Source organism: Armigeres subalbatus, chromosome 1, assembly GCF_024139115.2.
Source record: "Armigeres subalbatus isolate Guangzhou_Male chromosome 1, GZ_Asu_2, whole genome shotgun sequence".
Classification (NCBI taxonomy): domain Eukaryota; kingdom Metazoa; phylum Arthropoda; class Insecta; order Diptera; family Culicidae; genus Armigeres; species Armigeres subalbatus.
The window spans coordinates 242439578-242463208 of record NC_085139.1 but is presented as its reverse complement, the minus strand read 5'-3'; the positions used below and the strand labels follow the sequence as shown (position 1 = coordinate 242463208).

The following is a 23631-nucleotide window of genomic DNA, read 5'->3' as shown; positions in this document are numbered from 1 at the left end:
AATAAGGGGAAATTCCGAATTGTACGACAATTCTGTCGTTAAGGAATCAGAGCAACCTTATAGTAATAATCTATTATTATATTCCGGACTTCAGATCATCTTGCCCGAAAGAATCCTTAAATTATTTGATACATTCGCTTCGATTTTTAGGAGAAATATTGAATTTCTAGAACTATCAAGGATTTCTAGAAAGAATGACATACATCCTAGATTTTTTTTGCTTTTGAATTATCTTTATAGACTTTCAGCAGGGGTAACGAATTCCACAAATTTCCCGAATTTCGTCGGGACTTCGACTTCTCTGGGCATAAAAGTATCATCGTGATATACGAATGCAAAAATGGTAACCTGGCTTAGAAACCTCGCAGTTAATAACTGTGGAAGTGCTTAATGAACACTAAGCTGCGAGGCGGCTCTGTCCCAGTGTGGGGATGTAATGCCAATAAGAAGAAGACTAATGTACAAAACTACTTAAAGTGCAATTTTTGTAGATCTAGATATTAGGATTATCATAGTATTGCAGCAAAAATAATTACCAATATGATATTGTTCATACCGCAATCATGGGTAGGTACCTTGTGTAGGACAGTACTTTGACTGTACCAACCAAGAACAGACATGCGTAAGACATATCCTATTTGTCCTATCCATTTCCAGTGCCACTGCTTGTTGCCATTGTTTAGTGCCTCATTAAAAAGTACCACCAACAACAAAACTGGTCAAAATGGTTCGTCTAGCCCCTAGACATAGGTTTTCCTGTTCTATCAAATCCACTCGTTAAAGGTTAACACCTATGACAAGTTAAATAAGCTTAAGATTAGTCGATCCAGTAGCAGTTTTCGAAGCTCAATCTATCTGTTCAACCAATTCATATTTACGAATTTGATGAACTGAAATGTGTAGAATGAATAGATTTAGATAAGTAACTCTATTACTAATGATCAGAACTCAGAAAGTTATTTGTATTATTTTTCAGTGTAATTAATTTACTAGATACCTCGACAAACGAATTATGTAATGAGGTTGCAGCAGCTGTGGATCAGATTACGGTAGTCCATATATTTCTCAGCCTAGCACGTAATTCACAATGCTGACAATAAGTAAAAGACTTCCCACCCAGAATCGTAATCCTTCGATCAACGCATTTGATCCTGATTCTATCACATCCGGTGGGCCTGTTCCATTTATGGGTGTTGTAGATGTATCTTCGGTTCTGGTTCCATTTTCTTGATTCGTTTTAACAGTGTTGCCAGTTGTATTGTTACGACACGCCTCATTTGATTTATTTTCCTTTTTTGGTGGCTTCTCGGTCCCCAGAGCATTGTTCAGCAGATTTGTGCCGGAACTGACCGTAGAACTATTCTTCTGCGAAACGGTTTCCAACGAGTCAACTGGTTTTGCATCGGATTCGGACCGTTGGATGTGGATCACGTCAACTACTTCCACCAGCTTGCCCTCAGGTGTCATCTTCATACGATGCTTCATTGCCGTGCACTCACTGGAGCTGCTGTCGTCCGTACAGAGGGAGCACTGCTTCATGTTTGCAGAGTCACGTTCGGTACAGAACGCGGCATCTCCGGTACAGCCTTGCCTGTAGCGGACAAGTTTCGTATACGGATCCATCTCTTCCAGTTGGAAGCATTGGTGCATGTGGCTGGTATTTTTAGTACCAATTAGACCGCAAACTTCCGGCACCGTATTTTTATAACAGTCGTCCCACCCGATTTTAGATTCACATCTTTGACAAATTAGTGAGAACACTGCTGTAGAAAAAGGTGTTATTGATGGGTTCTGCAGTTCGGTCTATATCTTGATATACCTGATGGAGTGCATCCGAGAAACGCCAGCAAAAGAAATACGAACAACATCCCTGATGAGTGGTAATACTTTAAAAGGTTGATTACAGATTTGAAACGTGAACTTCTGTAGGCGATTGAATTCGAGAACTCCGCTTTATCAGCGTGTCCGATAGTTTGAAACGGTTTAAACTTGGATGTTTACTTTTCTGATTAAAATTGAACGTTATAACTACTATGTTGAACTACTGCAGGTGATGTGAACGTCACTTTAGGAGGATTATTACTGAGTCATTTGATGGAATTGTGGAACGATAGTGGAAAGAGTATGAAAAACCCATTCGTGTCGGTTACTACATGTTCGAAGCCGTGTAGTCACAATTGGTCAGTGTTGGAATTGCTTCCGGACTTTTAGTTAAGATCGTAATTGTGAAAGAAAATATTACGTGGTATCGCTTCATATAATGAATGTAAAATTGAATAGTTTCGAATAATTGTCCGGGTTAAGAGATGATTCATCCTAGGGATGCAAATCTTTATAATAAGGATAAACATAATAATAGCCAGATCTGGCAACTGTCTTAGGCGTCAAAACCTTGCATGAGTTTCAGGCAGCTATAAAACGTCATTTGATTATTTATTTAATAAATTCGAGGATCCATTTACTCGACGATTGAGTAAAATTGTTTACAGCCTCTTTCTGTCCATGGAATTTTCGTTAAAAGTGGGACAACTCAAAATTTTGCGAAATTTCTTTGGAAAAAAGAGACGTTTTTACTAAGCCGATACACACGGAAGTATGTTATGGATGGACCTAGTTGTCCTCTCGATAGCTGCTATAAAAAGATGCAGTGCGGGCCTCAGTAGCATTTTGATTTTATGCAGGTGTTATGGAAGTCATGAAAAGCAAATTATGTTACTTGGGAGCTCAATCTCACCCATTATTGTGCAGCTGCTATAACAGTTGGTCTCCGAGTCATAGATTATTCTCTAAATTTGTACCGGGTCGTATATGGCGGAAAGATGCGCAACGGGCCGGTTCCCGGTCCAAGAGGTTGTACGCACAATTGCCGAAGATGTTGCCATAGCTAAGATCATGGTCGATAGGATATCGTCTGACCTCGTAGGTCGGAAACCGATACTCTTCGCAGGTGGCCGCTCGAGCAGTAGATTGGGTTGGCCGCTCGAGCAGTAGAGTGGGGTAGCCGCTGTACCAATCAGAGAGGTCAGGCTTTGCTAGAGGCTCTAGCAAAGCTGGAGGTAGTGTTAGTCAATGGGGTGGAGTCGTTCATTGAAGTATCGTTCTGTAGCTCTGGCTTGACCAGGAGACTGAACTGGAGAGTCTATAGCGACCATTTAACAATCCGCTACATGGTCATCTGTGGTGTGCATCAACCGAGATTGAGGAGTCCCCGTCAGATTCGGGGATGGACGTCCGACGTACTGGTGAAGTGTAGCGATTGCAGAACTTCTGCTAACCTGCCATGCGAAAGATGCAAAGAGCTCGCTCTGAGCTAGAAAGGTAGGAACGCCACTCAACCTTCAATGCTGCGAAACTGGCTCATTAGTAGCAGTAAAAGAGAGTTTTTTTTAGTAAACTTTGCCAGAAAGCCAATTCCTATGGTGATGCCTACAGCACACGGTGTGTTTGTCCGAAGAGGCTTATTTTCAAAAAATCAGTATCTCTAAAACACTCACTACACGAAAGTATAGGTTTTCCTCTTTCACGTAGGTGCATTTTTAAAATGTTCTATCGGGGGCCATTTTTAATACATTTAGAAAACAAAATAGTGAAAAAAATAAAATTGTTCTAGATCCCTGATAGAACATTTTAGTTTACCCACTATATGAAAGAGGAGGCATATATTTTACGTGGTGGGTGTTTCAGAGATACTGATTTTTGAAAAATGTTTCCCCATAGAGACACCGTGAGCATAATAACGTCTAAGACAAGGCCAGCAAGGTTGAAGCGCATTATCGAAGTACTCTTCCTTTCCCATGTCACAAATTGCTTGCCTCCAACCGTAGCACCGCACGAGTGCCATTGGTAACGAACGAAGACTTACTTGCGATGGTCGAATCCCTAGATACGAACACAGCTCCGGGCGAGACGGGGAGCCAAGCCTCGCTCTAAATGCAGCAGCCACGGTGAACCCTGACATGTTCAGGACAGCCATGCAGATATGCCTGGAGAAGTGTAGTTTACCTGATAGGTGGAAAAGACATAAACTGGTGCTATTAGCGAAGCCCTGGAAGCCACCCGACGATCCTTCGGCGTATAGACCATACTGTCCACTTGATCGATACCACGGGGATGTTGCTTGAGAGGATCATCCTCAATACACCGAAGCAACGGATGGCCTGTTAAACAATCAGTTTGGGTTTCGTAAGGGTAAGTTCCGTTAGACGCTTAATTCTGTGGATGAAAAATGCTGAAGTAACGATCCAACGCAAAAGGCATTTAACAGCACAAGTTGGGATGCCATCATCATGCTCTCTTTACTGCGGTTGGGCATGCTGGTGGGTCTGTACAACATTTTGGAAACTTATTTCAAGGTTAGATTTTGGTCGACTTATTTCTTTATGGAGGCTGTGCCGCCATGAGGCTCTGCTGTGATCAGTGTTGGTAAAATCACTCATAAATCTCAATCAACGAGCACTCCCGTGCGAACGAAATCGTATGCGATTTTAAAGGAATGCATCACGCTTGAATTTTTCATGCTAAAACGCATCATTTCACTCATTTGCCAAAAAAATCATTTTGGTTTAAAAACGCATTTGAAATCAATTTGAGGCAATGTATTGCCTATACATGGAAGAGTGTCCAATATTTTATGCGACAAACGTCAATTCACTGTTTTTAACGAAGGAGAACAAAAGAAAACCTACGATGATTAAAATTAATGATTCAACTCATCCATGAGTTTTTATTTGCTGAGTTGGGTACGTTTCAACTCACGCTTGATTTGAATCGTCCATGAGTTTTGAGATTTTGAGTTTTACCAACACTGGCTGGGTTCCAGTCTAATGCTTGTATCCGACCCTACGTAAGGTGTGGCCTATCGAGTCCCACTTCTGATCCCGAATTTCTGTTGATATTGGCTTCTTGTGACAACAACTCGTTGTTTGAGATTTAGGCGTGAGACGCCAACAGGCACGAATTATGTACCGCAGGCATCTGTTGATGAACACCTGCAGCCGTTGGGTGTTCTCCACTGATACACACCATGTTTCACTAGCGTATAACAGCACAGATTACACATTAGAGTCGAAAATTCGCACCAAACACTCATCTGCCTGTTTTTCCATATATTTCTTAAACTCGCACAGGCAGCCATTACTTTATTGATCCGTGCGCCTATATCGATCTTGGTACCGCCACGGCGTCATTTGGCTTCCAAGATATTGGAAGCTTTCAACATTCATAATTCTCTGTCACTGTGTTTACATTCAACGATTTAGTGTTGTTGACGTTGATGACTAAACCTGCGGAAAGGAGCGCTCGGCAAGGCTCAGCATATCAAAGCGCCGTTGGGCGAGGAGTGCAACGTCATCAGCCAATTCGAAGTAGTTTAGGTGCTCCAATTCGGCAATATGAAACGTGACTCTTCGGCTCTGGACTACGTGACTTCTCGGCTCCGCCATGCGCTATCTTGGTTCGGGTAAGAGGTAAGAGGTTCGGGAATACACTCAGATGTATTTGGACGGGGAAGGATCGATTGCCAGCGGATTGGAAGAGAAAAAGACCTGGTAGATCGATCGCGGAAAGGATTATGATTTGGAACCGCAGTTACATGCGAGGTTCCCACGAAGGCATCTCTTCTTGTAGACGAACGAAATGCTAATTCTCCGCCTTATCAGGAACAGAGGAGACTGCTTCGGATGACGCTGTTTAGAGGGTGACGACATGCGCAACGTCGTTCTTGCCGCGATAAACCTTTATTATCTTGTTGAGCGGCCACTGGATAGGCGGTACATTCTCGTCCTTAATTATCCCAATTCTTCCTGGCTCGATGGTGAACGGGCTCTTGCATCCCTTTGCGGCACGTGTATATTCTGGACACCATCTAGACCAGATTCTCTGGAAACGCTTCTGTGTGAGCTCCCAGTGCAACAGACGGTCGTCGGGAGCTTCGGTCAGATCGCACTTGGCGACGGCTTGCAGGTTTGCTCCTACCAGGAAGTACCCCGGGGTAAGGACTTTCAGAACGGACGGATGGTTAGGTATTGGTACGAGGGGTTTGGAGTTCAGGCACATTTAGATTTGAACTAGATGAGTGCCCAATGATCCCAATGTCCTCGCAGATGATGTTTTTTTTTATTCATATATTTATTTGATAGGCACAGATCACGGCACTGTTCTTAACCGCTACTGTGCCGTGATCTACTGTGATATTCTGCTGTACAGAATCCACACAGAATCTATTTTTAGATATCCATTATTCGTTATTGGTGTCTTTGCCAGTTCATCTTTGCCGTGAGTCCATTGTGTCCGTTTGTCCATGTCGTGTATCTAATGATCGTTGCTTTGTTCTGTTGCCATTTAATCCGGGTAACGTTGGAGGAATGCCTCCAAGAAGAACAAGACGTCAGTCGTCATCAGGCAGCTGTGACGGTAAGGCGCGTACCTCAAACGCCACTGCATGGGCTGCGGATCCGGCGACTGACGAGGGTTTGGTGGAGGGGCTGGGAATCGAACCCATGACCATTCGCCTATAAGGCGAACGTGAAGCCAACAACGCTATGGGACCCCCCAAGCAGATGATGTTTGTGATGCCAATTTCACGTAGTAGGTAGTGCTTGACGGATTTGAAGACTGCTTCCTAGAAACAGCCGAAGTGTGGAGTGCGTGGTGGGATAAAATGCCAGAAATTTTATTCTCTGCGCAGAACTGCAGAATATGCTCACGGCCGGCGTGGTCGGACTTCATCATCTGATATATCTTGTGTAGGTCAATCGCTGCACCTTTGCCTTTACCGCTGTGCATCTTTTTCCACGGCGTTCGACCATATGCAGACAACAAACTTTGCGTCGAGAGGTCGGACCCAAGTTCGATATGGGCACACAAAAATGGCAATGCATGCTTTCGTCAGAGCTCGGTTGAGTACGTGTGAAACTGGGGTAAAATGCACCCCCGGGACAAGATGACTTTATGGCTTTTTTGGTGGTGCTTAAGACATACTTTCAAGAATGTATGCTGCGGATTCGGATTCGTAGTTCGAGATCCGAACTACATGCGCTGTTGTATACACTTCTGAAAATTTGCCGAAAATGTTCTTAAAATCGTCAAAGGGTCGTTTTGTCCCGGGGGTGCATATTACCCCAGTTCCCCCATGTAATATGGACTGGTCCACAATAGTCTACACCACACACGACGAATGGGCTACTTGGTGTTACACGAAAGGTTGGCAAATCGGCGATGCTCTGCTGAACCAGGAGCGGCTTATTACCGAAACATTGGAGACATTTGTGATGAGTTTGGCGAACTAGATTCCAGCCACCGATAATCCAAAATCTTTGGCGGATTGTAGCTAGCATGAACTGCGTGCCAGCGTGCAGAAGATTTCGGTGGAGTTCTCCGGCCAGAAGAATGGAAAATGGATGCTTGGTCAGCAAAACTATCGGATGTTTCACTTCAATGGGAATCGAAGCATTTTTTAAGGCGTCCCCCGAGATGCGTCTATCATGGTAGAGAACTGCGTTTAACCTCTTTAGTGGTGACGATGGTGATTCACGTATCTTGTTGCGCGAGGCAGCATAGAGCGACATCTGCATCACTCAGGTTTTCTGTAATAAGGAACTTCTTCTTCTTGGCTTGCTATGCACGGAAATATCTTCTCCAACTTCGAATAGTTGGAGAAACGGCTGAACAACTTTTCGATGAATTTGGGATCGGCAGCGGTGAACATCATCACGACGACCTTGCTTCTTCAAGTAAACTGTACCCGAAAATAGTTCAATAATATCAAATGCTGATAAGATAGCAAAATAAGATATGGACATGATTGAAATAAGAGATAAAAGATCAGACGACAATATCAATATTTTGCACTAAAATATCATGAGAAAAAAATATTTGATTTTTGATATTGTTGCCTGTTCTTTTATCTCTTATATCAATCAAGTCCATAGCATATTTTATTATACTGTTCATGGCTTTTGCCCGGGTAGGGATCAACGGTTGAGTTGTCGATTTGCGGCCAATTTGATGGCGGAAGCGATAGCCATTCCACCAAAACGAACAACTTACAAGCTCGGTGGACCTGATACCTCTTAAAAGGAGGTCAGCTGGCTTGCAGACTCCGGGAACGTGTCTCCAGGAATTCAGATCGGTAGTTGCTTTGGATTGTGGACACCTTGTTTGTCACGCAAAATCGTGAAGCGTTCCACATTTTTGGGAACACTGTCAACCTCTTGGATTAGAAACTCTCAAACGGTGACGTCCAATCGCGCAAGCTGTATTCGTTGCACAAATGCTGAAAGGAGAAATTGATGCTCTGACTATTTTCGCCGACATCAACATCTACGTTCCGGAGAGGACACTACGACGTCGGTTTTTCCTTCATATTGGTGCACGAAGTGTAGCACTATTAGATATATGTGCATTACTTTTAACGTAGTCTTTTACCTGTTTGATTTTAATAGTTCGTCCCAATCATTTACATCATTGATATCGACTCTGTTCAAGACGATGATGTTTGTTCTTTGTTTGAAGTACGTTTTCATTGTTATTCCTTGTAAAAAATTTAACTGTTCATCAAGACCACAGATGAAAAACTAATCAAATAAACAAATGTTTTCCAGAAAGTTGGGCAGGATTGCAGCCAGTGTAGGACGTATAAAACATCAACGAGGAAAAACACTTCAGGTGGCTTTTTTAAGCAACTGCCCCACACAGCTCGAGGCGGGCGATGGTTTGAAGCTTTGCTAGCGGAGCCACTTTAGACCTTGATGTAAATAGTTGTCCTTGTACCTATTCTGTTGGTATACCAAGTCTATAGACTCGCAACACGTACCGTAGGGGTTTTTCGATGCGAGAAGAAATGTAGTTGGCTAGATATAGCGTTGGTCAGAAACATACACCTTGTAATCCAGATATTCGGCAGTACTTCGAGCGTACTGTGGTAGGCTTATTGCACAGCTAGGAGCTGTGGGTGAACTGGACGATTCCACTCGTGGGAGTGTCCTTCGTTGGTGTGTAGGGCCCATAGACGCTGCATAAAAAGTCTAGATACGTCAATAATTAGTCCACTAAAGTCTGTTGGATCGAATATCGCGACCATAGTACGACATAATATTCCTCTTGGTAAGAACAACTGCTGTTAACGGAAGCTGCACCTTCAAGCGTAGCATGTCGAACACATGCTCGCAGACTAGTCGGAGAACTGAAACGGATTGCTTGGTCTTCTTCAGGAACATCGGCTAAAACTTCAGGGACGTTGGATACCCATTTCTTCAACGGGAACTCTGCAGCTGAGCGCATGGCTTGCGTAAGCGGATTGCGGATGGGAGGTCATACGCGTCGGACAGGAAGTCATCCACGTAGAAATCCTGTTTTACAGCCTCGCCAGCGGCCTGGTACTTATCTTTCTCATCTTTGGCCACTTCGTGTAGGGTGCGAGTTGCCAAGAATGACGCAGATGCGAAACCGTACGAAACGGTGTTGAATCTCGAATGTTGCGAGCGGCTGATCTTGACTTGGAGAGCCAGAGAATTCTTTGGAATGGACGGTCTTCTGGGCGTAGCAAAACTTGCCGATACATCTTCTCACAATCGGCTACGGTGGGTGTGGAAACGCATGACTATCGACAGCAGATCCTCTTGAACGACTGGTCCAAATAGCTGCATGTCGTTTGCTACAAAAACTGACTGGTCTTACACAAATTGTCGAATACAACACGGACCTTGGTGAATATACTCGAAGCTTTAAACACCGTGTAATGCGGAAAATTGCAATACGGAATAATGTCTGCTGGATTGTCGATACTCTGCATGCGTAGAAGGTACTAGTCCATGAAACTGCAGTATGCATCCTTGGTGGGTGGACCACGCTCACCGAACAGCACAAGCCAGACAAAAATGGTTGCAGCAACTTGATTGTGACTGAATCCGGTAATATATTTTTTTACTATAGGTTTCTCCAGTGGGCAACACTGGATTGGAATCGATGGCCTCCAGCTCCCAAAACCGTTGTAGCGCTTGTTCTAGGTTTCGATCGACAGTGGTAAGGTGACAAACACGTGGAACGCTTGGGGATTGGACGGAAACTTTCCCAGAAACGGTCGACCCGAATACTGTCTCGATCAACGTTGGTAAACCTCCTTCACCAAAAAGAACTTCTCATGGTAGGCCTCGCCACTTACAATCATGTCGATAACTGCGGGGATATGAACTTTGAGATCTGCCAACGACATTTCGGAGAGCTTCCACGTTGGCAGATTAACAACGGGTTCTCGATCGATCCGGTTCCCTTTACAATTTCGCAAGTTCTGATCAATCACGGAATGAATAACAAAGTATGAATATGGTCATAATGCTCATACTCTTGGTAGCTGTAGAAGCTTGGTGGGACTCTAACAAAAGGCGGAAAAACGGAAGGCGGAATCTCAAAAGGCAGAATCTTCAAAGGCAGACTTTCTTATACATGTAACAAAAGGCGGAATATATCATAAGGCGCAATTACAAAAGGCGGAAATGCGATAGGCGTAGTTTCAAAAGGCAGAATTCTGTCATTTCTTAGTTTTACACAGGCGCCTGCTTGAGGTAAAGGAGGACATATTTTATTCTTTGATGGCTCGCATCTGCCCGGTCTAAGTTGAAGGAGGATATGATTCCTTCTTTAAAAGCACGCCTCTTCGTATATTTATATAATTTCTATCACAGGTACGCCGTTTGGCATAAAATGATTTGGCCTAATAGTTGTTTGGCATAATGGTCGTTTGGCATAATTGTTTAAAAATAATATATACTCAGAAAAATTACAATTCTTTTAGAATAGTTATTATTGGCATTTATATAAATTATTATTACTATATGATTTTTACCCTCATCTGCATATAAGCTGTTTTTTCAGTTTAGATGGCTACACGTTAATAATTGATATTCTTATCAACGATTTAGGTTCTTTTCAATTCCCAGAAAACTGTCTGTCGAGAAACGTATTCCACTTGAATCTTTTTCCCAGAATATATTTACTAATTCCAAGCAGACCTTTCCTCAGAACGTATTATTCCCCAAGAAGTGAAGGTAAAAGTAATTCTATTTTATCGAATTTTCGTTCGTATCACTTTTTTAAATCAAACGGTCGCTCGAGATAAGGTGAAACGCGTGATGTTGCCTTTCTTTTAAAGCACGCGTTTGCTCGGTGTAATGCGAAAGGGGAGACTATTCATTCTTTCAAGTTACGCAATAGCTCGGGATAATGCAACAGAGTTGATGATGCCTTCTTTTAAAGTACGGAGCAATGCAAAAGGGGATATTATTCCTTCTTTTAAATTACGCGATTGCTCGGGATAATGCAAAAGAGTTGATGGTGCCTTCTTTGAAAGCATGCATTTGCTCGGTGCAATGCAAAAAGGGAGGAGATCATTCCTTCTTTAAAATATATATGCGATTACTCTGGATAATGCAAAAGAGTTGATGGTGCATGCATCTTGCCTTCTTCATTGTAAATATCAAGAAGTCTATGCTGAAGTCCAGCTTTAAGTTGCGTAAAGAATATGATTATTGAAAATAAGATCATTTTCACTGCGTTATGCCAAACGACCATTATGCGAAACGACTATTATGCCAAATGACCATTATGACAAACGGCTTAATATCAAATGACTTTATGCCAAACGGGGTAGCCCCTTTCTATCTATTGAAATCTCATTTCACAACTGAAACACTAACAGCCTCCTAGCTTAGTATCTATTAAGCACATCCAGAGTTATTAAGTGTACGATTTAAATGCTTCGGAAAGGCGAGAAAATTTGCAACCCAAAAACAGACCGTATAGAGATTCGATTTTAGTCACATACAGCATGGTATGCTTTGTTCAAATGTATTATCGCTGAGCTACGATTAGTCTCCCCACTAAACAACAAGAAAACATGCATCTGGCCGATCAACGGCCAAAGTGTATCTTTTTATAGCGAAAGGAGAATCACGCCATTTGATCTGTTGGTTTAGAATGTCCGCATAAGTTAAAACAGCCTAATGCAATTCTGCCTTTCGTAATTATGAAAAAGACAGGGTCACCGTCTTCGATCAGAGATCGCACAGACTGAACACTTAACATCTAGCATTAGACAACGGACAGGACATTTACACAACACCCAGTGGACCAGTGGAGAACTTACCGCTTTACGAAAAATTTTCTCCTTACCGGGGCGGGAATCGAACCCACACTCCACAGCACATGCGTCTAGACGATTGACGTCGCTAACCGCACGCCCACGAAGCCCATTATTATGCCTTTTGTGATTCCGCCTTTCGTGTTTCTGCCTTTTGTATCGTTCCGCCCAGAGTGTAAAATAATCGAAAATTTTTGGTGAAGTCCATTTTTCTTCATTTGCCAGTTCACTTCCGACACATTCATAGTCGGCTCTGGACAGTCAATATTCAGTTGAATATTAGTCATTGAATATTTATGCACATTTTACAAATTGATAAATTATCTGAAATCTGAACACGTTTCAAATGAGTAAAGTGATTAATCACACAGGACTGAATCCGATTTTCATCCGCGAGGCACTTTCAACGGTAAACATCAACATAAACAATGCTAATTATGTTTTGTTCTGCACATAGTAAACACACTCAGTGACAGTCGAATTCGTGTCGTTCGTGGAGTAGTCGTCTGACTATGTCATTCTATGTTTTGAATATTCATGCGATGTTTGTCAAAATTCGGACCGAAGTTGCTTCATGAAGATGAATATTTTAAGCTCTGGTTCCGCCTTTCGTTCATTCTGCCTTTCGTATTCCGCCTTATGTGCCTTCCGCCTTTCGTGTTTCCGCCTTTCGTAGGACACCCGTAGAAGCTTGGTTGACTGCCTTACAAGTGTTGCGCTACTTATATGGTGTGGAAGGAATCTTCTCGATGGTGACACGATGCGGCACAGTGCGCACAATTTTGCGTAGAGTCCAACGCTAGCACTCGGACCATGATCAGCCGCCCCTAACATGAGAAACAGCAGCAGTTGTGAGTCTGTCATGAAGAACAGATGCTCGATCAGATTCACACATCCGGAGTCAGATAGTACTCCGGCTGCTGTGTCGTTCCGGCCTTTTTCGGCTCTTGTTGAAGATGATGAGGAGTAGATGGAAAACTTGACCATAGCTGGTCCCAGATGCTTCCACCAGAGTGGCGAGAAGATAAAAAGGTTAGCAATACGGCCCAGAGGAATTGTAAACAAACTGTACCTCTGGAGAGGAGCAAACATTCCTTTCCCAGTCATCATACGCCCACAGCTACCACCGAGATTGATTATCCTATCTCCCTTGTTGCTCGATCCACGTCCGGTACCACGGGGAGGTAGCGAAATGAGTTGCTAGATAATTGGCTTGGGACCGCGAAATGACATGTATTTTATTCTATCAGATACTCCAAGTACCAATGCAACGGGACGGATTACCAACCCGACTAGATTATAGTACTCCTGCATGTCATAGCATACTATTGCAATGGAAAAAATGGGAATATTTTAATGGTGCCAATGAACATTCAAACACTTATTCAGATATGCGATATGTATCCAATTTCACTTTTCTGGAAACAAAGAACAATGCAACAATGGCTAAGCGCCTCAACCGTAGATCAGACCCATCACTTTCTAATACATATACAATTGCCGCATAACTGATCACGAATGTGATCATAGAGTATCATTTACCTGGTACCACTTCAAACACTTCGTATCAGTCCACCCTCACCATTATGTTGTTATACTAACTGACTGACTGACTGAGTGAGCTGATTGCCACACGCGCATCAATGGCACGCGAACTTCCCAGCATGGAATTTTATTCAAATAGGGTGCCGAAGAGAGAGAAATTGGCGCATGCATGCCAGTGTTGAATCCATTCGAAAGGTAGTAACGGCGAGGTGACGAACGTTCCTCCAGGAAATGGGATCACCTACATTCACTAAACGCCATCATCATATTAGCCAGCAAACAATCAAACACGATCGCGAAATGGCGAGACAGACCTGCCAAACAAACCAATAATGCGTCAGGGTGTATATTTTAATGACTGCCCTGTCTGGTCTGAAGCGGTTCGTTCGAGCGGATTTCACATTCTGTTTTGTTTCACTTTTCCGGATTAACTTTAGGTGGCGTTTAGTTAACAGATCAATTAGCTGAATTAATTACAGGTTTTTATTGACTTCGGTCTGCAAATGTCAGATAGAATTTTATTTCCAATTATTTGAATATCCATAATTAGCTCTTCCCTAGCTTTCTGTGCACTTCGTTTTGCTGACGATCGACTGTTTGATTTTTAATTTATACCAATTTGAACCAAAGTTCCAGTTGGTTTGTAGAGCCATAGAAGAATAATAAGAAGGCCTTATAAATAATATCTTGATAAATCATCCTAGCCCCTATTCGTTCTCCTCTGTGATTAAGTATTTATCCTTTTCCTATATTCATCTGAAAGATTTTATAACTAAACTATTCAAAAGTTATAATAATAAGAATGCTGGGAGTAGTCATCCACAAACAAGCTAAAAGTCAAGACTGTTAGCCAAAGCACAATTACACAAAAATATGTAGCTCCTAAAAATCGCCATTATGCTGTGAAAATCACGTTGCATTCAAGACAAATTGTACCACACCTTTGTACTCGCTTTTCCCAACCTGATTGCTCAATATCCACAACAAATAACCGTAAAGCTTCCCTAATTATCTGGGCTCCATCTGGTGGTTCTTGAACAGCTGCCACCAAGCCGACCTTCACCTTCATCAGTAAAGCTGCATTTCCGACTGACGTCATCGAGGAAAAATCCTTCACTGCACTGCACACAGATCGGTGTGTGGTGCAGGCAGCGCCCAGCATCCATTCAAGTAAAACCGTTTTTAAGGTCACGGTCACACCGCCGGGAGCAATATTTTCCGCTATGTGCTGCCACTGTCATTGCCAGAATTTTTTTTTTCTGCAGAGGATACCGTCACCGCTCGCTCGCTCGCTGGTGGTGTCGTCATTCCCACACCTCTTACTCAGTTACAAGTTGCTCCAGACTTGGTCCCGCGCTGTCGCCTTGCGTTGTAAACTGCTTCGTCGGTGACCCATTTTGGTGGGCGTGTTTGCGGGAATTTCTCTTTCGCCAGTGACCGACAACGTTGTAAAAGCAACTACATAAATCCGCTACATTAAACTTCAGATTAATGTCCAACGTTTGTAGGTGGGTTATGAAGGAATTCGGATTGCAGTGATTGTTTGCATTATGGGTGATGGTCAAGACCTTCACGCGGGAATGTTTGGCGTGTGCGATGAACCGGTTCTTCTCAGACATGTGTGCCATTTAGTTTGGAGAAATTGGTGGAGGTGCTAAATTTGATAGCTTCCGGCTATAGACAACACGCTGTTGAATCATTAGTATTTCACCTGAGGGGTTTTGTCGGGTTGATTTATGTGTCTAAGCGTAACATTGAAACGTAACTTTCATTTTCGTTCGAAGTGAGAAAACATATTCGTAAAAGGTCATCTGAATGTTTTCGTGGTCATTGACTCATTGTATTGTGCATGTCAGTAATAATTGGGACTACAACATACATAAGTCGCATTTTAGATATTTTAAGCGAGAATAATTTCTTAGAGTAAAATCTGCAGTGATTCAAATCATTCGGGACTGTCAGTTTGAATATGAATCTGAAACATTAATTTTCCCAGCACAGCAGCTGTTCTAGATTCATTTTTTACGAGTCAACTATTAAAAAAAATTAAACTGGTATAACGTTCAGTTCTATTTTCTGCAGATTTGAACCACGAATGAATCACGAGATTCATATATTTTTGAATTATTTTGATGCATGAATGCGTCATTTTATCTACGGATCACTTTTCACTAATTGACTTTGCAATTACGGCGCCTTTCTTGGCAGCAACATTATGATTTCTTTTTATTGAAAAATTGAAAAACATGAATGGAACACTGCTGGGGAAACCAGCGAAATTGTTCTATTTTGCTCCAGATTCAAACTAGAATAGTGGTTGAAAATTGGGAATGAAACTGAATCACTTGTATTTTGTGGCATATCTTCCTATCTTTTCTTATCATGAAACATCCTATCTTTTCTAATCATTTCGTTTCAACTGAAACGTGGCTTGCCTTCGTAGGTACTAGCACTCGGTAATGATTTCGAAAATTGTCATGAGAAATCATTGATTTATTGTTTCATCCTCAATCTAAATTAATAAATGAATATGTTGATATTTGAGACATTGGCAACTCTGAATAAGACATTATTTTATTATTTACACTAATTAAGGTCGGAGTGGCCTTTTCAGTACATTCATTCATTCATTTATTTAGTCTACATCTAAACAGATAACACTGAATCAACTATTTGACGCCACAATACACGGTTCGAGGCCGCATCTCTCCATCATCGAATACGTCTCACGCTCGCCAATCCGTTTTGCACCTGGTTTGCCCATCTCGCTTGCTGTGCTCCACGCCGTCTCGTACCTGCCGAATCGGAAGCGAACGCCATCTTTGCAGGGTTGCTGTCCAGGATTCCTGAAACATGTCCTGCCCATCATACCCTTCCGGCTTTAACTACCTGGGTTCGCCGTAGAGCTGGGCGAGCTGCTCGTGGTTCATTCTTCGCCGCCACACACCGTCTTCTTGCACACCGCCAGAGATGATCCTAAGCACCCGTCTCTCGCATACTCCGAGTGCTGTCAAGTCCTCCTCGAGCATTTCCATGTTTCATGTCCGCAGAGGACAACCGGTCTTATTAGCGTCTTGTACATGACACATTTGGTGCGGTGGCGAATATTTTTTGACCGCAGTTTCTTTTGGAGCCCATAGTAGGCCCGACTTCCACAGATGATGCGCCTTCGTATTTCACGACTAACATTGTTATCAGCCGTTAGCAAGGATCCAAGGTAGACGAATTCCTCGAGCACCTCGAAGGTATCCCCGTCTATCGTAACACTGCTTCTCAGGCGGGCCCTGTCGCGCTCCGCTCCGCCCACAAGCAGGTATTTTGTCTTTGACGTATTCACCACCAGTCCAACTTTTGTTGCTTCGCTATTCAGGCGGGTGTACAGCTTTGCCACCTTTGTAAATGTTCGACCGACAATGTCCATGTCATCCGCGAAACACATAAATTGACTGAATCTGTTGAAAATCGTACCCCGGCTGTTACACCCGGCTCTCCGCATGACACCTTCTAGCGTAATGTTGAACAACAGGCACCAAAGTCCATCACCTTGTCTTAGTCTCCGGCGCGATTCGAACGAACTGGAGTGTTCGCCCGAGATCTTCACACAGTTTTGCACACCATCCACCGTTGCTTTGATCAGTCTGGTAAGCTTCCCAGGGAAGCTGTTCTCGTCCATGATTTTCCTTAGCTCTACGCGGTATATACTGTCGTATGACGCCCTGAAATTAATGAGCAGATGGTGCGTTGGGACCTGGTATTCACGGCATTTTTGAAGGATTTGCCGTACAGTAAAGATCTGGTCCGTTGTCGAGCGGGCGTTAACGAAGTCGGCTTGATAACTTCCCACGAAATCAATCACTAATGGTGACAGACGTCGGAAGATGATCTTGGATATCACTTTGTAAACGGCATTAAGGATGGTGATCGCTCGAAAGTTCTCACACTCCAGCTTGTCGCCTTTCTTGTAGATGGGGCATTTAACCCCTTCCTTCCACACCTCCGGTAGCTGTTCAGTTTCCCAGATTCTGACTATCAATTTGTGCAGGCAAGTGGCTAGCTTTTCTGGGTCCATCTTGATGAGCACAGCTCCGATACCATCCTTACCAGCTGCTTTATTGGTCTTTAGCTGTTGGATGGCATTCTTAACTTCCCTCAAGGTGGGGGCTGGTTGGCTTCCATCGTTCGCTGAACTGACGGTGTCATCTCCTCCGCTGCCTTGACTTTCACTGCCTGTACTCTCAGCGCCATACAAATGTTCCTCGTAGTGCTGCTTCCACCTTTCGATCACCATACGTTCGTCCGTCAAGATGCACATTTCGGCTCGCGGCACGAAGCCTTTGCGGGATGCGTTGAGCTTCTGATAGAACTTGTGTGTTTATTAAGAACGGCACCGCTGTTCCATCTCCTCGCACTCCGCTTTTCCAGGCGGCGTTTCTTCTTCTGAAAAGGCGGGTCTGTTGTCTCCGCTTCCCGCTAAAACGTTCCACGGTCTGCCGGGTACCTTGCTGCAGCGCGACCGCCCGCTCTGCGTCCTTCTCCTCCAGAATCTGTCAGCATTTTTCGTCGATCCAGTCGTTTCATCAACTTCGGCCCATATACCCGACGTTGTTCTCCGCTGCGTCGTTAAGGGCTGCTTTGACGGTATTCCAGCAGTACTCAAGAGGAGCCGCATCGAGCTTGTATGGCTTAATACCGCCGAATGAGCAATCCTTTGATTTGATCGCTTGTGTGCTGTCTTCTCGAGCTTTCAACTCCGGGCGAGCCCGACGAGGAAATAGGCAAAGTCATGGGCTGCTATTCACTAGTCACACGCAAGTCCATATTTACTAAACAAATTAATTCAGCTTTTTTTCTGAGCCTTCTGAACTGTCAACTTTTTATTTATGTTCATGATCCTTCATCTGTATTCCTTCTAGTTTATTTTGCAAATATATCCAGCATTGCAATCCAAAACCAAATAGAGTTCGAGCCGGCAGATCATATCCAATACAATTTTGATGGCCTTCCAACAGGAAAAGTCAAAACAATATCGGTGGCTTTTCAAACATACTCTGTATTGGTCCTTCAAGCTTAAGCCAATCAGTCCGGAACTCACACACAATACCTTTGAAATTCAAATTCGAAACGTTGCGTTCTGCTGGTCCACCACATTAACGTTTCTTTGACAACCATCAAAAACTGCAACAATGAATCGCCTGCTTTGAGCGTAATTACAGCGGCATACACGGAGTTAACTTTCTGAAATCAGTATGGCGAAAGGCATCTAAGGTTCGATTTCTCAAAATTAAGCACTTTAATCGAAAAAATATTTGGTAGGCGTAGTAGCGGACACCATCCCTCATAACCGGTATCAAATAGTTTTTCATGAAAAGTTCCTAATTTTGAGAAAACCAGCGTTAGATGTCTTTCGCCATACAAATTTCTGGCGGTTAATTCTTGCTGGCTATTTTGTGCATATACTATAGCGCCTGGATGTGGCTGCGGCGGGTAGAAAATCAGCCACTGCCAATAATTCATTCGTACTCTTCCAGTGCACATTCGACAACACAAGCAGAAAACCGATGAGAAAACAAATCATTTATTCCGAAAACAAATCATGTTTAATCGAAAGACGAGCTCGGTGGTCTAGTGGCTACCGCTTCTGCCTTATAAGCAGGAGGTCGTTGGTTCAACTCCAGGCTCGTCCCTTTCCTACATTGTATTTCTATCTTAGTTCTTTCTGTGTTTCACGTTATACCAAAACGATTCCTACTGTCATAACCTTCCACACAATTCCAAAAACCTTCCGTGGCACTTATGAGAGGTCGTAGAGTTCTCTGCATCTTTCTTAAGTAGGTATCCAACAAACCATCCTTCCCCTTCCCCTTCGTGACCTAGACGAGGTTACTAGGGTCGTCCGTTCGTCGCAACAATACTCAGCAAACTTATCCGCTCTTCGCTTTTGACACAATCATTCGACATGTTTCAAAATAAGGTAGCTTGCTACCCATTCGAAAGAAATACATACCAAAAGAGCTTATTCAAATTACAAAAATCAACTGATTGCTAATACCACAATGCAGTACAGTGAATCACTTTTTTCGATACTTTATAGACCAAATCTTATTGACTACAGTGGCCAGGACAGTTCTCGACTATTGGAGAGTACATTGCTTGCATCTAAGAGTTAGTGATTAGTCTCAAATCAATATCTGTGGTAACGGATGAAAGTGATGCTACTCTCATACAATAGTCTTGGTTTGTACCACCTACGAATTTGTGCGAACTGCTAAATGCTAATGCTAATGCTAATGCTAAACAAATCATGTTTAATCGAAACCGATAAGAACAACAAATCATTAAATCTGATACGTTTGACGTTACACGTGAAAACCGATGTGAGAACGAATCATTTGCTTCGACGCTACTTCAGAGTTCTTTTGATATTTAAACACGTTTAAGTCAAACCGATAAGAAAACAAATAAATTATTTCAGCGCTCTTCTAGAGCGTCTTCGACGTCACAAGCCAAAACTGATGGGCAAATCATTCAATCCGGTGCTCTACCACAGCAGCTTATCACATCACATATCAAAACCGATGAGAAAATTACTCATTTATGCTGGCGCTCTTCCAGAGCGCCTTCGACTTTTTTAAGTTAAAACCGTTGAGAAACAACACATCTTTCAGTCCAGGGTGCCTTCGACATCACAAACCAAACCCGACGAGCAAATCATTTAATCCGACGCACTTCCAGAGCGTCTATGATATCCCAAGTCAGAACCAATGGACAAATAATTCAATCCGACGCTATTCCAGAGCGTCTTCTACACTACAAGTCGAAACCGATGAACAAATCATTCAATCCGACGCTCTTCCAGAGCGTCTCCGACATCACAAGTCGAAACCGATGAGTGAATTATTCAATCCGACGCTCTTCCAGAGCATCTTCGTCATCACAAGTCGAAACCGATAAGAAAATTATTCGATCCGACGCTCTTCTAGAGCGTCTTCGACATCACAAGTCTGAACCGATGAGGAAATAATTCAATCCGACGCTCTTCCAGAGCATCTTCGACATTACAAGTCTAAACCGATGGGCAAATCATTCAATCCGACGCTCTGTCAGAGCTTCTTCGACATCACAAGTCGAAACCGATAAGAAAACTATTCGATCCGACGCTCTTCCAGAGCGTCTTCGACATTACAAGTCGAAACCGATGAGCAAATCATTTAATCCGACACACTTCCAGAGCGTCTTCATCATCACAAGTCGAAACCGATAAGAAAATTATTCAATCCGACGGTCTTCCAGAGCGTCTTCGACATCACAAGTCGAAACCAATGAGAAAACCAATAATTTATTCCGGCGATCTTCCCTTCGACATCACAAGTTGAAACCGAAGAAAACAATGTCCCAATCACGCCCACAGGATACTTACAGAACAATAATTTCCAACCAGGAACAACCTGGCAGGATCGCCAAATGTGTGGCTTAATTCCGCCGAACGAGCTATCCGTTGATTTGATCGCTTGTGTACTGTCTTCTCGAGCGTGCAACTCCGGGCGTGCCCGACGAGGACTGAGGCAAAGTCATGGCCTGCTATCCACTAGTCAATGTTGGAAACCGAACCGAACCGATATTTACAGATATATACATGTCTGTCATCAACGCACGCTCAGAGCGGATTGCCCAATTTCTATTAAATCTCACCCTCACAGAGCTCACCCTTGCGTCAGTCGCTCTAGATCGTATCGCGGCGGTCGTCGGTCCCGAACATTGTTGATCACGGATAGGGTGACTATATAAAATTTTCCCAAAGGAGGACAATTCACCAGAATCGTAGCGAAAAAGGAGGACATAAAAAACATCGATCGGTTTTTGTTTTTAATATGATTTGTTAGACTTATGCGGTATCTTCTTCTACTTCATTAACATTACATTTCCATAGGCATAACTTAACGACTGCTCTTTGCGTCACATATTCAAGAAACGTACCGTGCGATGCATTCAAAGGGCATTTTGATGGGTGAGAAGTATATGCATTTTTTCTAATCCATTTTTTTACAATTCCGATTCTTTTTGATATCTTCAACACCTGTGTTACTGTAACTCACTGATTTATATACAATATTCACATTGAACTTATTCGAAAACCTATGAAGGAAAATATGTCTGATTTAAAACCAAAAAAGCATAATCGTGTGCTACGTTTTATTTTTGTTCCGGGTGGATCTCTGTTGTAGCGTTGTAGTATTGTTTGTTATTTTAATAATAATAAACTAGAATTTCTTAAAAAAAAGGATATTCATAAAACTGTTTTCTCAAAATATCTTAATAGGAGGATATTTTTGTGCAAAAGGAGGACATATGATTTTTAATGAAAAAGGAGGACATGTCCTCCTTTAGGATACCATATGGTCACCCTAATCACGGATAGTTTTGGACGCAGCTTAACCATCACCATCTGCAAATAGTGGTCAGAGTCGATGTTAGCGCCACGATATGTCCTGACGTCGATAACGTCGGAGAAGTGCCGTCCAGCAACCAGTACTTGGTCGATTTGTGATTTTATCTGCAGTAGTGATCTCCAGGTGTACCGATACGGGAGGTTGTGTTGGAAGTAGGTGCTGCGAATGGCCATATTCTTGGAGGTGGCGAAATCAATTAGTCGTAGGCCGTTTTCATTCGTCAGCCGGTGAGCGCTGAACTTTCCAATAGTCGGTCTAAACTCCTCCTCTTGGCCAACCTTAGCGTTCAATTTTCCTATGATGATTTTGACGTCGTGGCTTGGGCAGCTGTCGTACTCACGGTCCAGCAGCGCGTAGAATGCGTCCTTATCATCATCAGTGCTTCCGGAGTGTGGGCTATGGACGTTGATTATGTTGAAGTTGAAGAACCGGCCTTTGATCCTTAACCTGCACATTCTTTCAATGATCGGTTAGCACCCGATCACGCGCCTTTGCGTATTGCCCATCACTATGAAAGCTGTTCCTAGGTTGTATGTGTTTCCGCAGCTGCAGCTCTGGTGATGGTATGATCATCTCTAAACGTTCGCGCCATTGGTCCTTCCACCCAACTACAGCGCTACGATGCCAAAGTCATGGTCCTTGTGCACATTGGCGAGTATGCGTGTGCTCCCGATGAAGTTAAGAGATTTGCAGTTCCACGAACCGAGTTTCCAATCGCTAGTCCCTTTTCATGGCAGTGGTCATGGCCGATGGTTTCGGCCCGTACTTTCTTGTTGATTGTTCGTTGCGTATGTTTTTTTAAAGGTTGGCTTGCAGGGCTTGACACCAAACCCCCTAAATTTCCGGAGGACCATTCCTCCTTATTCCCGGTGGACCATGGTGCACAGTTTCACTTAGAGTCCCTCGCTGCACCTCCAAAGAGGAGCAAACCCCCCCTTCCCTGTCAGCATACGACCATAGTTCCCACCGGCGTTGGTTACCCGATCTTCCCTAAGGTTGTTCGTATCCCGGCCAGCACAAAAAAAAAAGACAAACAGACGTTACAGCTAGGACAATTTCCTGTATATTTCATCGCCCAGTCACTTTATCGCCATCTCACGTGTCAATGGGATTATCTCCTCTCCTTGCTTTGTATGGGACAGACGCTACCATTTTAAGAAGGCCTTATCCACTCCTTTGACCTTATACCGGACAAACGCATCTATTTGAAGAATCTTCCTTTCGCCTTATATCGAGCAAACGTGTCCATTTTAAGAAGGCTATATCTTCTCACTTTTGTTTATACCGGCCAGATGCGCTGAATCAAAGGAAGCATTGCCTTCCACGGTGTCTTTGTCCGAAGAGGCTTATTTTCCAAAAATCAGTAGGGTAGCTGTACCAGTTCCATGTTCCATGTCCCTAATTTGGCCAGTTTCTCGCATATCTCCGAAAATAAACCAATTTCCAAGGGTTTTATTAGCTGTAACATGGGATATATTCGTTGCGTTTCTTCGCTGTGGATACCCG

The 23631-nt window shown here is 43.2% G+C and overlaps 2 protein-coding genes across 4 annotated transcripts in view; one reads left to right on the top strand and one right to left on the bottom strand.

The window, feature by feature from the left end:
• Positions 1-1033: 1033 nt before the first annotated feature.
• LOC134212146 (uncharacterized) lies at positions 1034-1907 on the bottom strand. 2 transcript variants are annotated; one of them, XM_062689755.1, is made up of 2 exons: positions 1820-1907; positions 1034-1760 (listed from the first exon to the last, which is right to left on the bottom strand). In XM_062689755.1, the coding sequence occupies exons 1-2, from the start codon at positions 1866-1868 to the stop codon at positions 1066-1068; spliced, it is 744 nt and encodes a 247-aa protein (XP_062545739.1). In that variant the 5' UTR covers positions 1869-1907; the 3' UTR covers positions 1034-1065. The 2 variants fall into 2 exon arrangements, with proteins under 2 accessions (XP_062545739.1, XP_062545730.1); XM_062689746.1 differs by having other exon boundaries at positions 1034-1763; positions 1820-1900.
• Positions 1908-2162: 255 nt separating this feature from the next.
• LOC134206149 (carboxypeptidase D-like) overlaps positions 2163-23631 on the top strand; it is a 35805-nt gene continuing 14336 nt past the window's right edge. The window contains exon 1 of one of the 2 annotated variants that reach the window (XM_062681844.1): positions 2163-2180. The gene's annotated coding sequence lies outside the window, so the exon portion shown is untranslated. The remainder of the gene's footprint in view (positions 2181-23631) is intronic. The other variant, XM_062681840.1, reaches the window with a different exon arrangement.

Excerpts from the sequence above, each read along its gene's own strand:
- LOC134212146 (XM_062689746.1), bottom strand. The coding sequence starts at position 1,868 with ATGTTGTTCGTATTTCTTTTGCTGGCGTTTCTCGGATGCACTCCATCA. Across the intron at positions 1,764-1,819 it reads TCTCGGATGCACTCCATCAG|CAGTGTTCTCACTAATTTGT; the intron begins GTATATCAAGAT and ends CTTTTTCTACAG.